Source organism: Parus major, chromosome 4, assembly GCF_001522545.3.
Source record: "Parus major isolate Abel chromosome 4, Parus_major1.1, whole genome shotgun sequence".
Classification (NCBI taxonomy): Eukaryota; Metazoa; Chordata; class Aves; order Passeriformes; family Paridae; genus Parus; species Parus major.
In genome coordinates this window covers 3,064,333-3,081,317 of record NC_031771.1, presented here as the reverse complement: position 1 = coordinate 3,081,317, position 16,985 = coordinate 3,064,333, and the positions used below count along the sequence as shown (strand labels likewise).

Genomic DNA, 16,985 nt, shown 5'->3' with positions numbered 1-16,985 from the left:
CGACTTGCTCAATTTGCAAAACCAGCAAATTCCCGTTTTTCCCACAGGCTCCCACAACTCTGGCTCAATTCCACCTCCTCCCAACTCCCTCGCTTCCCCCGTTTCATCTCAGAGATATTTTATTTATGTAGGAAAAAAAATAAAAACAAAAATAGCTCGCATAGTTCCGTGCGGAACGTCCCATTCCCCAACCCCGCGGGCAGCGGCGCCGGGGACGTCGCGATCCCGCTCCCCGTCTCCCGCCTTGCCCTGGCTGCAGAGCCGCCAGCTGCTTCATCACCCTCCTCCAGACTGCCTCTGGCCACCCTAATGATGCTCCTGTTTGGCTCATTTGTGAATATTGTGAATATTGAATACTGTGAATATTGAATATTGTGAATATCCCACGTATCACCCGCGTGTTTCCAAGCGTCCAACCTCCTCAGGCTCCTGGTGGAGTTACCGCAGCGAGCAGCAATGAGCAGCTCCTGGTTGCAGCCTCCTGGTTGCTTCTTGGGCACAGGGATGGGCTCAGGTGTCAGAAGCTCAACTCCAGCTGGGACCACGAAGGAGCAAATCCAAGGAAAGCACCGCATTTCCAGCCTGGAGGTCCCGGCACGCCCCTGGGCTGAGCTTGGATCTCTACAGATGCTCGGCTGCCCCTCTGAGGTATAAATAGCACAACACGAGGAGACTCTCCCTCACTGCGTTCCTTCCAGCTGGAAATTTAAAAACAGATGGTTTCTCTGCAGCTGGGAAGGGGCAGGACATCGGCCCCAGCACCAGGAAAGCCGCAGGAAGGGGCGGATGAACCGGAGGTTTAGCGTGGAACACTCCCCACTTCCATCCCAAATGATGTTAGTGGAGCAAGCCAAAACCACACCAGAGGCGCCAAACCAGCCCCAAGTTGGGGATCCCCGTTCCCCACAGCTCCTCAGCCGTTGTCCTGCGCCTTCCCAAGGGATGGAGGGCTCAGCAGAGCCCCCCAGTCCCGCATTCCCAGTCCCAGGCTCACTGCCTTCCCGAGTCCCTCTCCCGAGTTCCGCATACCTCGGCGGGCTCTGGCTTTATTAATAGCTCCGTGACCTCGTGTGTGGCTGCAGGCCCCGCGCCTGCTGCAACTCCACATTTTTCCCACAAAGCAGCAGTAATCCCATCTGCTCCTGATTCTGGCCTAGATGAGTGGGCAAGGCAGGATTCCCTATGGTTCCCATAGCCAGCGGGCAAGCTCTGGCCAAGGCAGATGCTGCTTCCATCCAGGATCACTCAGCGCACTGATCCCAGCGTCCTTCCTGCTCCCATCGGCTGCATCTCCATGGACTGGGCAGCAAAGCTCCCTCCAGCACCTCCCATCCCATAAAGCAGCTCCTTGCCCCTCTTTATCCCTTCCATTGTCCTTTATCCCCTGAAAATGCCATTCCTTTTCCTGCTGTGGGATTTGTTCCCTGGCAAAGGGAGCCGAGGGCTCGGTGCCAAGATAAACACACGGAGCAGCAGTTCAGCGTTCCCTCAGCATTCACAGGCCCTCGTGCACCTTCCAGAGGCAAACACCAAAAAAAGGAGAGCAAAAGGACAAAATCACCTGGATCCCACACCATGAATCGTTTTCCTTCCCACTACCACAGCTCAGCAGGACCTGCTCTTCCAAAGCTCAGCCTAACCAAGGGTTTCCTTTCAGCCTCCTCTTGTGGTTGGAACCCAAACAAGAATATTTCCAGTTAATAATTGGAATCAAATTAGCATCCCATTTAACAGTGAACCTGCTTGGTTACTGACTTGACCAGCACGGGTTTTACCATTAGCAACATACTCCAAGGCGATTTGGCCAGAGTTTTCCGGGATGACAACTCCTGCAAGGCTGATGGGAGCCCCACTGGCACTTCCAGGCTTATCTGGGAGCAGGTCTCCATCCAGGGAAGGAGGTGGAGTCACCAAGTGCCAACCAAAGCAGCAGGGAGTCTCGCTTGTACCACAAAACAAAAATACAGAAACACAGGAGCTTGTAAAAAATGAAGCACTTCTTCTCCTAACAGTGTTCCAGGCCTCACATCCAACCATTTTTCAGCACTGAATCATGGTTTAAACTCAGCTGGGAATTTCCAGAGAGTACGTGCGTGGAAGAAGAGCACATCACGCAGTGTCACTTGTTTATTTTACCAGAGAACTTATTTTACATTTATTTATAGCAGTGAGAAAAGTGCTCCAGAAAAAGATACCCCAGTCAAGGCAAGCTACAACAGCTACCATCCAAATCCTAAATACTCCATGCAGAAAGGGGCACTGCTGGATTAAGAAAAGCTCATTTTACAACAGAACAAGTTAAAAATGAGTAGATGTAACCTGAAGAGTAACTGACTCTTGTTTTATATCTTATTACTGTAAAGCATCTGCATGTGAAATTCACAGAAATCAAGAACTTTCTGCAATATTTAAGACTGCGAAACACCTCAGGCAGGAGGTCACACAAAGAAGGGCTGGGCTGGGGTTCTCACTTCTTTTAAAAGGCAGTCGTTCACCCCCCCATTCTCTCCCCCCAGGGAAGTTCTAACAAACTTCCAACTGAAGTTAACAAACGCCAGAACCACAGAAAATTGGTCCCTGCAGCACTGGAGCACCTCTGGACTGCTGCTGTCGCAGTGAACATCTCGGGCTCGGCCTGATGTGAAGCATGTGCTTCACTTCAGGTACCTCACCAGCAAAACTGAGCTGTGTACGAGTCTAAAACCCTACACCACCTGGGCCTTTGCCAGTGAACACTGCAAAATGAGGAAGAAATGGGGGAATAGAGCGAGTGTGGCTGGCAAAGGAATCTGAACGAAGGGACGGCAGCGAGCCAGGATGAGGCCCCAAAACTTCTCCTGCTGCTGCATCAGCTGCTCACCGCATCTCCTCGTGCTGCTCTTCTAATCTGCCTCCTCCCTGACGCAGTCAAGGACTCCTTGAACTAGGAATACTGGAATTTTTACTGACAAAGAGTTGCTTTGTTTGTAAAACAAGTCTCTCCCGTGGCACAGCACTCCCCGTCCGGCCGAATGCCGCGCGTATCCCGGTCACTGCTCCTCCAAGGACAGCCGGCACCGCCCGTCCTGGGCCGTGTTGTACGACTCACAGTTCTGGCACTTCATGCCCAGGAGGTGGAACTGCACCGTGGAGCGGGCATTGCAGTCGTTGCAAAGGATCTGCACGCACACAGGGAAGGGAGGGAGAGGCTGCAGCACCAGCAGTGTTTGTGTGGATATAAACAGGAATGATGAACACGCTACGCGTGACTCGCCCTCATCATTTCCCCACCCCTTGGTCTGACTTCTGATCCAGCACACGTCCCTAGTGCCCTCTACTGCCAGTAACTCCGAGGCACAGCTCCATGAAGGCCAGGCAAGGGTGGCAAGGCTGAGCTCTTACCTCCACCATCATGTTCTGGTACTCCGTGGGCATGGGAGTCTGTGCCACTTCGTTGTCCAGCTGGCGCCAGTACCTGGTCATGTCCAACGCCGAGTGCATGCACAAAGGACACCTGTAGCCTCTGCAGAAAGAGGGGGAAACGTCTAAATCAGAAGATGAAGCGAGGCCATGAAACAAGTCATTGGTGGGGACAAGTTTCAAACTGTTCCAGGCAAGCAAACGCCACGAAAAAGCAAGTTTTTGCAAACAGAAGGGGAAATGAAATGCCCTTTATCCCTTTAGGAGCTGTCTTTAAGTTAGCTGGTGCAGAACTGGCACCATGACTTTTACCTCTTGAAGCAGTATGTTTGGACTAAGATAATACCGAGAGGAAAGGTGTTTGGAAATACTCACTCTTTCAGCATTTCGTCGTAACATGTTCTGAAAAGGAAACACAGGTCAGTAAGAAGAATGGAATTGCTGACTGGTAACACACCTGGAGTGCAGTAAGGAAACAGCCACACAGGTATTCCCCAAGGCAGAAATTAAAAAAACATCCCTAGGCCAAGTGACAGGAGAGCTTCACACTGTCAAAACACACTGAGAAGGAAGACAACCCCTCTAAAGAAAATATCTCCTGGAGAAACAGACTGTCCCCACAGTGCAGGTGCCTCAGAAACTAGCTGTAAGCAGCTGATGCAGACTGAATGCTGCTGAATAAACACCCAACACAACGCAGCAGGTGTTTCCCTTTCTCAGGTGTCTGCTTTACCTGTGAAGGAGGTGACCACACGGCAGAACATGGGCTCCAACACGAGATGTGTGAATATCCTGTTTGGAGGCAAATGTAAGACCAAAGAGAAGAAAAATTAATTCAGACACAGTCAAAACCAGGGCCACACAGATATTCAGGAGATGGAAAGAAGCTGCTCACCTCCAAACATATTGGACAATCCTGCCTGGAGACATTTTCGATACACTTGGCAAATGGAAAAAGAGAAGAAAAAGTTATTCTGCTGCATAGTTTTCTGTGTTTTTCTATATTGTGAAGGTCCAATAATAAAATTTCATATGTCTTCAATAACTGTGCTGGTAGGTGAACTTAGAGAAGCCACTGCTCTTCCTGTTCCTGTGGCTTCAGATGGGGCTGAGGCACATCCAGCTTCACGCTCAAGGTGTTACTTTTTAAGGTAAGCAATGCATCCTCACCTTGTGCTTTCCTTGGAGACTCAGGCTCAGGCACAAATTACATTTGGAGCAGTGGAAGAAATCCTCCTTGGGGCCAATCCTGTGGAGAGAGGGGTCAGGGCAGGGCCGGTCCCCGCGGAGCCGGGCCCGCCGCCCGCACGCACCTGCAGATGCCGCACTCCTCGCAGTGGTACTGCTTCTTGTCTCGGTCAAACAGGTGGCAGATGTCACAGTAGTACTCCCCAAAGAGGCTGTCACAGCCCTCACAGCGCTGCTGGGCCTGAAGGGACAGCAACATCTGGAATGCTGCATCCTGTTCCAGGCTCCGAATGGGGTACGGAGCTCCTGGTGTGAGGCCTGAGTGCTAGGAAGCTATCAACAGACTGTAAAATCTCTCTTATGAGGACAGGCTGAGGGAGCTGGGCCTGTTCAGCCTTGAAAAGGGATGGCTGAGGGCATCTAATCAATGTCTGGAGGGATGTGGAAGGTGCCAAGAGGATGGCATCAGCCTCTGCTCCGTGGTGCTCAGAAACAGGCCAGAAGGCAAGGGCCAGAAGCCAATACACAGGCAGTTCCACCTGAACAGGAGGAAAAACTTCCTTGCTGTGCTCTGGAACAGGCTGCCCAGAGAGGCAGAGATATTCCAGTGAGGACACACTCCCGGACACAACCCTGTGCCATACGCTCTGTGATCACAGAACCCCCTGAGCTGGGAGGGAACCCACAAGGTTCATTACATCCAAGGCTTAGCCCCACACAGGACAGCTCCAAGCATCCCACCAGGTGCCTGGGAGCGCTGTCCAAATGCCTCTTGCCCTCTGCCAGGACTGAAGCCGTGACCACTTCCCCGGGGGAGCCTTTCCCAGTGCCTCACCACCCTCTGGGAGACCCTTTTCCTCCTATCCAACCCAAACCTCCCCTGAGACAACAGCGGGCCATAACCCCGACAATCCGGCTGGAGCAGGGAGGTGGGATGGATGACCTCTCCCACACTGACCCCTCCCGAGAGCTCCGCTGCCCGGACCCACCTTCTGCAGGAGGCGGCAGCGGATGCACTGCACCTCGGACACCCGGAACCGGTCCAGCTGGTGCTCCTCGGCTCCGTCGTGGCACAGCCGGCACGGGTACAGCTTCCCGCAGCACGGTGCCTGGGAAGGGAAGGACACGGCATGGATCGGGACACGGATCGGCGACCATCCCCGCCACGGCACGGCCGCCCCCCGCTCACCCACCCGCAGCCGGCAGCCCCGCCGGTAGTGCTCGCATCCCTGTTCGCATCCCTGTTCGGATCCCGGCTCGCATTCCTGTTCGCATCCCTGCGATCCCCCCGCCATGGCCATGGCCGCCGCCGCCGCCTGGCCCCGCTCCCCCTCTTCCGCTTCCTCACAGCCGGTTCCGGAGGATTTGGAGTTGTCAAAGATAGCTTCCCCCCGCCGCCCCTTCCGCCTCGAACTTTGGTGTTCTGCGTCTCGCTGGAGCCTGCCGGCATCGAGGTGGAGGGGAGCTCTGGAGATCGTCCAAGCTCCCTGCCGAGGCAGGGTCACCCAGAGCAGGTGGGCTGGGAATATCTCCGGAGAGGGAGACTCCAGCACGAGTCACACATTCACAGACTACACCGAGCCCATGAAGGACCAGCGGGTCCAGCTCCTGGCCCCGCACAGGACACCTCACCGATCCCAGGAGGTGCCCGAGAGCCTTGTCCAAAGGTCCCTTGGGATCTGTCAGGCTTGGTGCTGTGACCTCTGCCTGGGGCAGCCCGTGCCAGCGCTCTGCCACCTGCACGGAAAGAAGGGAAACCTCCATGGGTTTCTGGGGAAAACAGAGGGGACACCTCACCGCTGTACACAACATCCTCCCGACGGGAACTGGAGGGGCAGCACCGATCTCGGCTCTCTGGTGACAGTGACGGGACCCGAGGGAACGACTGGAGCTGTGCCAGGAAGGGTGAGGTTGGATGTTATGAAAAGTTCTTCACCCAGAGGGTGGTGGTGGGGCTGTGGTCACAGCACCAGTCCTGACAGAGCTCAGAGTGTTTGGACAAAGCTCTCAGGTGCCTGGTGGGATCCTCTTGACACCCACCTTGGAGATGCTTGTATGGATTGATGAGATTCCTGCTGTCCTCTCTGTTCTCTAGCCTGAGCAGGCCCAGCTCTCACAGTCTCCTCCCCTGAGAGAGATGATCCACACCCCTCATCATCTTCGGCCTCCGCTGGACTCTCTCCAGTAGCTCCTTGTATTTCTTGCCCTGTGGAGCCCAGAACTGAACACAGCACTCTGGATGTGGCCTCACTAGGGCCAAGCAGAGGATCACCTCCCTGGACCTGTCAGCCACACGCTTCCCCATACAAAACCTTCGCCTTAAATCAATCTTTCTCTCCCCCATGCACTCAACTTTCCCCCAAAAACCTCCACTCTTCCCTCCCCAAACCTTCTTTCCCCCCCTGCATTTGCTCATGGCTACCTGACTGACTGCTGTGGCCAAGGGGAGCATCCACTTATGGAGACAGTCAAGCCTGGAATTGGAAGATCTTTTTATTTACAAGTGAAATGTACACGTCAGGACACAGCATAGAGGCAAATCCCTAAATACAATGAGTTCAGACCATATTCTGTCATGATCCATCGACGGGAAAGGCTGTATTTTGTGGAAAAATAAGTTCCAAAGTTAATGACACCATGTGAGTTGTGACAGGTGATGGAAAACAGCTGTGAGCAACACAGGGACAGCCCAAAACTGACCACAGATAAACTAAGGGCAAATAAGCCAAAATGGTTTCAAAAGGGTTGAGTTTTACTGTCCTATTCTCCTAAGGGACCTAAGGCAATGATGACTCAAGTTACTGAGACATTCCACGTGTCACCTGCATCACAGCTCAGTATTCCACAGGGATATTCCTTCCTTCACCATCAACAACAGCCAGACAACATTCCCAGGTAAACACCCCAAAGACAACTGCCCAAACATGAAGGGAAAAGGAACCTAAAACAAAGTGACAAGTGCATTAGCAAGGGTTTCAAAGGAACAGCTGCAGATTTGCACATTTAGATATTGTATTTCTTGCACAAATGCTTTTCTTCACTGTCAAGGCAAAGGTGCTTACCAACCCAGATTGGGCAGCCCACCAAAACATAAGAATTTTGGCAGCTATTCGTTGAAAAATAAACCCCTCAGGCGGGCAGCAGCTGGACAAAAGAAAGCCCAGCTTCCTTCAGGAGTCCTCCAAAGCAGCTCCTGCCCTTGTCACACACCAGTGACCACTACTCTTCTCAGACAAGACCTGGCTCTAAGCCAGAAGATCAACATTCCAGGGGCTTTTTGCGTGCAAGCAATCCAGCAGCAATAACGGCAGTGCAAGCTCCGTCCTCAGCCTGGACCTGAGCCACTTCCGTGGCAGCCTGCTGCACCAACAGGAGTAAGGGATCCTCCTCTCCCCTGCAGAGACCTGGCAGCTTTAGCCCCTGGAAACTCAGATGGATTGTTCCCACTGTTCAGTCACCTGCATCAAGAGGAGAAAAGGAGAATGACTCTGGACAGACTAAGAAAACACAGAGGTGCTCCCTGGCGAAAGGCTTCCTTTATTTTGATTTGTTAGGCATCCTTGCCTTGCTGAAGCTGTGCCCTTATACCTCTGTGCTTCACAGATGAGAAAAATTTGAGTTGTTTTTTCCCCTCCTCACATGCAAGCAGACAGCTTCCCCTATTTTTGTTGTTCTACCATCTTGCTCAACCCCTCCAAGTTTGTTCATTTCCAACCCCAATGCCCAGCACTTCAGCTCAGGAAAATGATTTACCGGGCACAGCAAGCTGTGTACTGCCCTCAGTAAGGAGTCTGTCACAGCTGCATGTCCTGACCAAGAATGTGAACTATAAAAGAATTTTCCTATTGCAATTCCCATCCCTAGCTAAGTGTTCATGAAACCATCCATTTGGAAGCCACCAGAAATGAAAGCCCACCTTTTACAGGCAGGTGTGAACCATCTCCCCAGGGCTAGTGCTCGACCCTGGGGAAGTTTGCTTCTGATGCATCTGGCATCAAGGTCCCTGGCAGCTGTGAAATGGGAAAGAAAGAGACAGGATCGATTTCCAACTGCAGCATAAACAGAGAAGACAATCACAAACAGCCTTCTAAAGTCATGCAATGCCAACACCTAACTTAAATCTGTTCCTTGGTCAAATGAGGCTTCTAAAATGCTCCCCCAGGTTAAGACTTACGATCCCAAGGCAAATTCTGCTCCTTTAGGAGTCAAACTGGAATTCTGTGGGCCACACTGTTGAGGAAGTCACAAACCAAACAAATACAGAGCAGCACAAACCACTTTATTGCCTTGATACCTGCTGTGAAGCCAGACTTGAGTTATGAAGGTCGATAGCAGCAAGGGAGGGGACTCGGGACTCTGCAAACATTCTGTTTTCCTTTTTCACAAATCTGGGATGCCGAGCTGCAAAACATAACCAAGGCACTCCATGTTAAGGGAGGAAGAGCTGACACACTGCCTCCTGACACTTGTCTGGTACCCAGGTTTTATTTAGAGCACCTCAAAGTTCCTACCTTCCGCTCCTCTCAGCTCAGGGAGATGATTTAGTTCTGGCAAACGCATATCTGTCTTGGAGAATTCCCATTTTTTCTTACTTGCCTGAAGAATGGGTTTTTCATTAGTAACCAGTAACCAAGGGAATAAGGAACAGCTCATGAAAATATAGAAAAGAAATAAAGCTATTTTCAAGCTTAAAAAAAGCAGTAACACAGCCATGTTCTGATTTAGTTGGATTTCTGCACAAGCGAGACAACAAAAGACTCTGATGTGTGTGAAGGAATTCAACCTGCTCAAGTGCTGTTTATACATAAGCAATGGAAAAGCAACAGCAAAATAAAAACAATCATCTAAGTGAGGCTGCTTTCAGAGAGATAAAATACAGCACTTGGAGAAGGACTGGGATTAGTTATCTGGAAAAAGGCAAATGTTGCTGGCTGGCACAGAAACAATCATGCCTAGGTAGTGAGGGCAGAGGAAAACTTTCCATTTCACTTGTTTTCCTTATCAATTTTTAATGCATTTATGGCATGAGTAAGTAAGGCCCTGGCTGCATTAAATCCAAGCCCTCAGTTCTGCTTCAGTAGCCCAGCACACATGGTCTATCTTTCCTGGCCAGGCAGGAGACCATGGATCTATTCCAAATCTCACCAATACCCTGTGCTGGACTGCTCCCCTCATTTCAAATTGTTTTCTGACATATTTTACATAAGAACTATTAGCACGGGATAACGAACAAAAAATCTGCAGGAGAAAAGGGGTAACAAACCCAGTATTTCTACTGGGGAATTGTGGTGAAAGATGGATCAGTTCTTGAGAATACAACACACAATTGAATTTATTTTTGCTTGGCCAAGGGGGACAGACAGACAGACACACTCACCGGTGTCAGGATGACACTGCAACGGCCCACTGGAGAAGGCTTGTGTGCCTTTAGCAAGGGGTTCATGTATTTTTTACTCTTTTCACCAAGTCTGTAATCAAAAATGCCCCAAAAGTGGTATTAGCTTGGGTAGCACAACGAATACAAAGCAACAGATGCAATGTATCCCAGACTCCAAGTCTCGCATTCCCACCCCTGCACCTCCCAGGACAGGAATGATAGATACAATCTCTCCTAGCTCTGCTCCCATACCTGTAACCAAGGCTCCCAGGCCCAGAACCTATCCCAAATGTAGGAGAGAAGTTCTGGTTGATGGGAGGAATAAATGTGCCCAGGTTCTTGGCGCAGTCCAAGCTGCTGCTGGAATCTTTCAGGTTGGTCTGAGGGCTGAATTTAAACGGTTTGATTGCACTGTCGTAGAAGCCCAGCTTGGAGGATTGATCTGCTTTCTCTGCATCAGGTTTAAAGGGCTTGGTCTTTATCAGCTTTCCCTCTTTTCTCCTTGGGCCCATGCTGAAATCCTGTTTGGGAAGACAAACATTTTGTTACAGTTGTGTTAAAAAAGCAGTTTACAGCAGCGCATGCGGGAAAAAAAACACGTCAGAAGCCTGCATGTGCAAGATTCTGCAAGAATCTAATGGAGATGGAATTGGTTTTGTTAGGAAATCTCTGCTTTCCATCAAACTAGAGAAAACTTGTCAGGGCTCCAGCATGCTCTGTAAATAAGTCACTTGAGACTAGAATCAGAAATGATGGAGGAAAAACAGCTGTATCCTGTGTCTCTTCCAAAGAAATTAAATAAAAATTCATCTGAAAATCACTCTGAAGCATCCCTGGTATCCAGCTGAAAGGAAAATTTTTAATTTTGAAGGCAGGCCTTTAAAACAAGTTACCAGCAGCATAAAGCATGACTTCTGCTTCCCAAGTGATTCCCTCTCCAGCTCTGTATGGCCAGGACCTGCACCACTGTGTGGTTCACTGCAAGAGACTGGCCAAAGAGCCACCTGCACTCCCAAGCTATTTCCTAGGAATTTAAACTGCTGCACCTATTTTAAAAACAATGATTTTAAAACATGAGAAAAACAAAACAAAACAAAACAATACAGGTTTGGAAAACATAGATGGACCAACCTGGACGCTGATCATTTTTCTTTCTTCTAAAACATCGTACTTGTCCCTTTTAATGATTTTAGGTTTTTTTTGGAACTGATAGTTTCTGACATCTTTCTGGATATTTTCTTTAAGCTCCTGAGTAAATCTACATTCCATATAAACAGAAAGGAAAAACAATTAATAAAAGGGCTTCTGTTTATCTTAATATCATCATCAGTTGCTAAGCCCATGCTGGCTCCTATAGCCTTTCATGTAGTCAAACCAACTGTGCCTTTTAACTAACGAGAAGCCAAATATAATGTATACATTAAACTAAATAAAATCTTATCACTCGTTTTTCACAACACAGCAATAAAGGTGTTTGCATCCCAGTTTGTGGCAGATACAGAGAGTGAAGACAGTGTAAGACTGTACTATCCAATATGGGGTGCCATTGATGAATTAATGTCACAACAAGGTACATGTGCCACTGCAACGTGTTCCCTTCCAACTGTTCTCCTGTTTCCAGGAAGGTCAAGCCAAAACAAACGGAGACATTCAGCAGCTGTCAGCTCTGCAGACCCAGTGTGCAATCTTCAAGCACAGTTGCTTCACTTCTTTCTAACCTGAACCTGCAGTGAGCAGGAAAGGAGCTTTTACCTTTCAGCAAAGCCGTCCTTGTTGAAGAAATCGCCCTGCAGGAGTTGGGCGCAGGATGGTCTCTTGTCTGGGTCAATCTGCAAGCACTCCTGTCAAACCAATGTGAACAGGACGAGGTAAACACATCAGGAATTAAACAAAGGCTTTGGCACATCTGAGTGAAAGATCCCTGCAGGATATGCAGTGATCCCTTTGGCCCTGCAGGGCTGAGTGCCCCCATCACCCTGGACTGGAGCTCTGCTCTCACCAAGCTGCCAACACCGAGCAGCCACTCGCTGGATGGGGAGCTGAGAGAAAGGCACTTGAGAGGCCCTGTACTTTCCCACACGAGGTGAAGGACAGGCAAACAGAGAAACATTCACAGGAAACAGTTAATTACCTTAATCAACAAACAATTCATTACCTTGGCTAAGTCCAGTGCGGCAGGAGGCAGCTTGGGATAGCGTATCTCCAGGGATTCGAGCTCACTCACCTCAGGCAACTTCATGCCAGCAAAGAGGGGGTTTTTATAGAATAACTCCTGTTGTCTTGGAATTAAGTTACCTGGAATCATGCAAACAAAGTGACCACAGGGAAAAATACAGGACACAGTGAAACATTTGAGAGGCTGAAATGCTGGGTCAGCACTGCAGTAAGGGCCACAGTCTGGGCTGTGATCTTCCCACCCATCAGAACAAATCTGAGCCCTTCATTCCTGAGCAAGCAAGAGGGGGTCTTCTTACCCAGGCACCTGGTGATATGGAAGAGCTGGTCAATGTCTGAGTCTCCAGGGAAAAGTGCCTCTCCTGTAAGCATTTCTGTTATCAGGGAGCCAATAGCCCACACGTCCACAGGCCTGGGGAGAAAAACCACCGCCACCCCAGCTCAGCACAACTTCATCCATCCAAAAGCTGGGCCAGCAGATGGAGCATGGCCTCCGTGTTCCCCACAGCCCTTCCCAGCCTGGCAGGCCAAACTCACCTGCCATATTTGCTGTCCCCCACCAGCAGCTCCGGGGCTCTGTACCAGCGGGTCGCCACGTAGTCCGTGTAAACCTCCCCAGGAGATGCCAAGGGCCGGGCAAATCCGAAGTCGCAGAGTTTCACCACTCCTGACTGGGAAACCAGTATGTTTTCTGGCTTAATATCCCGATGGATTATCTGCACAGGGGAAAAAAAAAGCAAGTCAGGGCGAATTCCCTGTTTGTACATAGCGAGCTGACTGGCTCAGCAAAAAGTGCAGCTTTCTCATATTCACGTAAAAAACTACAGGCAAACACAGAGCCTCTAATTTCACACACATGTATTTTATACATCTCTTTTCCTTTTCAGACAAAGCTCTATTTCCCTGAGTTCAAACATACATAAATACAAAAGCATCTGCTTCTATTCTAATATGTATCTACTGATTTTAGCTGCAGAGCTGATTTCATGCACATACTTACATTATGGCTGTGACAAAAGGCAATTGCTCTCATAATCTGAAACAAGTATTTCCGAACTGTTTCGAAGTCCAGTCCGCTGGGAGACTCCTCCAGGTCGTCAAGAATCGTGTGATCCACAAATTCAAACACCAGGTACCACCGCTTCTTCCTTTTACACACATCCAGCAGGTTCACCAGATTCTCGTGCCTGAGTTGCTGTCATAAATCAGGGAATGAAGGGAAATTAAAAAAAAATAATAATAAAAAAAATTTGCAGTTAATTTTTTTAACTGCAGCCCAGCTGGGACAGTACAAAAAAAAAAAAAAAGGCAACTTGAATAAAAAGAGAAAGAAAAAGCAGCTGTGTTTTTCTAGTTATTTTGTCATCGTTTTCCCAGCAGACAAGAATCCACCTCCAATTTGTTACACATTTATCAGACACCAACATTAAAGGCCATGCTACAGAGCACAGTTATTTATTAGCTGGAGCCTGGCAGGGAAACATCACCAGAGGCTGCCTGGAGGCAGTACCAGAGCCCCGGGGTGTGACCCAGGAAGATGCAAAAGGACTGCAGAGCACAGGGAATTGTAGGGGAAACTCTGCCAATGTAGAGGCAGTGCCAGCCAACCTGCACCTGTGTCTGCCCAGATTTCTCAGAAAGTCTGACAGGAGAAGAATTTTTAAAGGATAATCAATAAGAGAAAAAGCTGTTTTCCCATGAATGATTTATTCCCCACATAGGAGACCTGAACAGGTTTTGCTGTTTTCAGACACAATTAAATTTCTGCCCAAACTCGAGAGAAAAAAAAATTTAAACCAAAGATTCATAGGGAACAAGGCAAGGAACTTACAAGGAGGCCAGACCTCCAAGTATTTATCTCCCCTGTGAGAGGCCACCCTTCCTGAGCTGTACATGCCAATACTACCCTTGCTAAGATTCCATTCACTCAGGAAAAGCAATTAATTCCCAACACACCTGGGTGCTGGTGCTCAGCAACCCAGTGAGCCTGGCCAGTGGAGCAGGCACAATCCAGGCTCACCCAGATCCCCTTCAAAAGGGTTTGAAGGGATAATGCTTGCAGCTGCTGGCTGTGTCTCAAGCTCCAGCACACACATTTCTATTAACTCTAATTCTGTAGCTCTTCCAGTCATGGCAAACATCACTTTTTTTTTCCCCCTTCAGCACACAGGAACTCTAAGCTGACTGATTTAGGACAAGACACTTGTGGCAGACAAGAGGACAGGACACAGGTTTGCCAGTATTCCCACCTCTGGAACACCCCACATCACAGGAGTAGCCTGGATGCACTCTGAGTGTAATAAAATTTTCCTTCTTTTTTTCACCAAACACATCATCCGTGTCCCAATGTTTAAAACACCCACATGTGCCCGTGGACAGGGACAAGCATTCCTGTGGGGCAAGGGAAGCTTCTCTGGACAACCTGTGCCCTCACGGGGAATCATTTTTTCCTAATATCCAACCAAAACCTGCTCTCTTTCAGTTTGAATCCATTCCCCCTTGTCCTTCCCCCTTTCTCCACAACACTGGCACCAGGCAAATCCCACACTCCAACTGCAAAGGTCACGGTGCCAGCTCCCGCCCACCTGGGGGAATGACCGAGGAGATCCCCTCCAGCCTCTTGCCCGCCATGAATGAAAGAAAAAATAAAGGAAAACTTTCCTTAGAAGCATTTTCCCGTCTCAGGTGACACCGGCAGGTTCGTTTAGTGTCACACACACAGGTCACCGTTCGTTTCACCCGCAGGCTTTGAAAGGTTTCTTCTCTTTTCAGCAAATTCACAGAATCAAAGGACAGGCATTTGGGACAAGGGGGGTGGGCAGCTACCAGCAGGAGGCAACAGAGACCCGCGTACCATTCCAGAACACCAGCAGGCTTTTCCAATCCAGGGTTCACCAGGTGAACCCAGCACAGCGCCCGGGATAAGGGAAAGGCAGCTCTGCCAGGCTGCAGCACAGAGGGTCCAACTCATCTGCAGGCGGAAATTCAAGCAGGGCCCACGCCAGTCTCCTGCGGCCTGGATTTGTAATTTTTTTAAAATTTTTGTAAAGGCTGACCAGATCCGCTGTGCTGCGACACAACCCGAGCCGAGAGCTGAAGGAGAAGCCGCGAATTTCAACACAAAACAGCTAGCATTTTAAGCACGAAACTGCTAAAAAAAAGAGGAAAAAAAAAAAAAGGGGGGGAGAGGGGGGATCCTGCCAGCCTCACCTTGAGCAGTTTCATTTCCCTCAGGGCGATTTTCCTCACCGCCGCGTCGTCGTCGCTCTCCAGGAACTTCTTGACGGCCACGATCTGCCCGTTGTCCTTGTTCCTGCACTTGGTCACCACGCCGTAGCTGCCTTCCCCCACCAGCCCCAGCACCTGGTACTTGTCCATGGCGGCGGCGGGAGGGCCCGGGCCCTGCGGCAGGGACCGGGCCGGGATGCGGGGACAGGAGCGGGATGGAGGCACCGCGGCCGGCGGCGGCTCCCGGCCCAAGGCGTCGTTACCGCGGCAACGGCCCGCCGTAAAGCGCGGCCGCGCCCCGCCTGTCGCGAAAGGCGCGTGGGGGCTCGCTCGGCTCGTGAGGGACGGAGAGGGGGCCTCGTGAAATGTTTTGGGAATAAAATGTTGTAAAGGCTGCTTTCTTAAAGAGGATAAGACACGTTAAAGCGTGTTAAGCAACCTTGTGACAAACTGCAGGGATAAAGGCGTTCCAAATATTCCCGCTTCAGTTTGGCGGCCTCTGTTTCGTAGCTGAGGGTACTGTGGGGGGAAAAAAAAAGCTGTTCAGTTTCTCTGAGGAAATTTATGAACACCTGGCAGGCTGGAAAACTGCAACATTCCTCTTCGGGAAAGAAGCAGTGTATATACACACCTTCCCAAAATGTCAGTTTCCTGGAAAACAGTGTCATGAGGGATCATCTATCCCAATAATATTTTCTGGAACCTTCGTTGTATTGCTCCTGATATGCATCGCCATCTGTAATTAATTCCTGGTTGCTTTTGTGTCTCCTTCACCCTCATTCTCTCTCCCTACGTGCAATCTCAGTAATGCACCTTTCCAGGCCGACCTCACATTTCCAGGGAAAGAAAAACATGGGAGTGTGGCTGGCAGTGATTTATTATATTCCTCCTACCTTCTACTGTTGTAGCAAGCAGCTCCTCTGGGTCCTGGCATCTGTCCTGTGCTGCTGATGGAGAGCTGACTTGGAATCCACTTAACCCTCCCACTGCTGAGATGCTTCTGGATCTGTTGAGAGAAAGGAGCAAACCACATGTGAAAAACGAGGTTCACGTAAATTTGATAGTATTTAAAAGTTTAATAAAAAAGACAATTAGGAGGAAAAAATAAAGAATACAGATACGGCTGGGTGTGTCTGCATTCAGCCAAGAGAGCACACCTTACTAACAAAGAACTGTCCCTGAAAAACAGAACCCTACTACATATCCATAAATTCTCATACATATTCATACATTCTTCTTAGGATTTTTGGTGTTCCTCTGTTTAGTTTTCTCTTGCCCCCTTCCCAATAGATCAATCCTCTTGGCGCCATTGAGATTTACATTCCCTTATACTAGAAATGCAATAAATTCCTCCCCCCAGAGTTCTGGTCACTGCTGTTTTCATCTGGATAAGATAGTTTACAAAAGGAAAAAAAAAGGGTCTCCAGATATCTTTTTCAGTCTTTGGGTTATACAAACAAAAGTAGGTTTTGTTTTAATGCTATTTAATGCTATGTCATAGCTTAACATGTATGTATTATACCACTATTTCCAAGTTTCATCAATAACAGAAAAAAAGACTATATTATTACAGCTAAATTTTCTAATCTTATACATATAATATTCATTATAAGACTTG

General features: G+C 49.3%; 2 protein-coding genes across 2 annotated transcripts; both read right to left on the bottom strand.

Annotated features, from left to right (window-relative positions):
* Window positions 1-2,114: 2,114 nt before the first annotated feature.
* On the bottom strand, window positions 2,115-5,888 carry RCHY1 (ring finger and CHY zinc finger domain containing 1). Its single transcript, XM_015624017.2, has 9 exons — window positions 5,781-5,888; window positions 5,577-5,696; window positions 4,713-4,828; window positions 4,570-4,648; window positions 4,295-4,339; window positions 4,133-4,191; window positions 3,775-3,801; window positions 3,382-3,502; window positions 2,115-3,158 (listed from the first exon to the last, which is right to left on the bottom strand). The coding sequence occupies exons 1-9, from the start codon at window positions 5,886-5,888 to the stop codon at window positions 3,030-3,032; spliced, it is 804 nt and encodes a 267-aa protein (XP_015479503.1). The 3' UTR covers window positions 2,115-3,029.
* A 1,174-nt stretch (window positions 5,889-7,062) lies between these two features.
* On the bottom strand, window positions 7,063-15,638 carry CDKL2 (cyclin dependent kinase like 2). The gene is made up of 13 exons (XM_015624012.3): window positions 15,350-15,638; window positions 13,140-13,334; window positions 12,677-12,855; window positions 12,439-12,551; window positions 12,120-12,259; window positions 11,717-11,805; window positions 11,096-11,222; window positions 10,217-10,485; window positions 9,965-10,055; window positions 9,099-9,183; window positions 8,882-8,988; window positions 8,504-8,597; window positions 7,063-8,045 (listed from the first exon to the last, which is right to left on the bottom strand). Exons 1-12 carry the CDS (start codon window positions 15,515-15,517, stop codon window positions 8,538-8,540), a joined length of 1,623 nt encoding a protein of 540 aa, XP_015479498.1. The 5' UTR covers window positions 15,518-15,638; the 3' UTR covers window positions 7,063-8,045; window positions 8,504-8,537.
* Between the last annotated feature and the right edge of the window lie 1,347 nt (window positions 15,639-16,985).

Coding starts and splice junctions, on each gene's coding strand:
- RCHY1 (XM_015624017.2), bottom strand. CDS start 5,888: ATGGCCATGGCGGGGGGATCGCAGGGATGCGAACAGGAATGCGAGCCG. Junction 4,192..4,294: donor ATTGTCCAATATGTTTGGAG/GTGAGCAGCTTC, acceptor GCCTCCAAACAG/GATATTCACACATCTCGTGT. Junction 3,159..3,381: donor ACCAGAACATGATGGTGGAG/GTAAGAGCTCAG, acceptor GTGTGCGTGCAG/ATCCTTTGCAACGACTGCAA.
- CDKL2 (XM_015624012.3), bottom strand. CDS start 15,517: ATGGACAAGTACCAGGTGCTGGGGCTGGTGGGGGAAGGCAGCTACGGC. Junction 12,856..13,139: donor CCTTTTGTCACAGCCATAAT/GTAAGTATGTGC, acceptor TCCCCTGTGCAG/ATAATCCATCGGGATATTAA. Junction 10,056..10,216: donor CCTGGGAGCCTTGGTTACAG/GTATGGGAGCAG, acceptor TTTTGATTACAG/ACTTGGTGAAAAGAGTAAAA.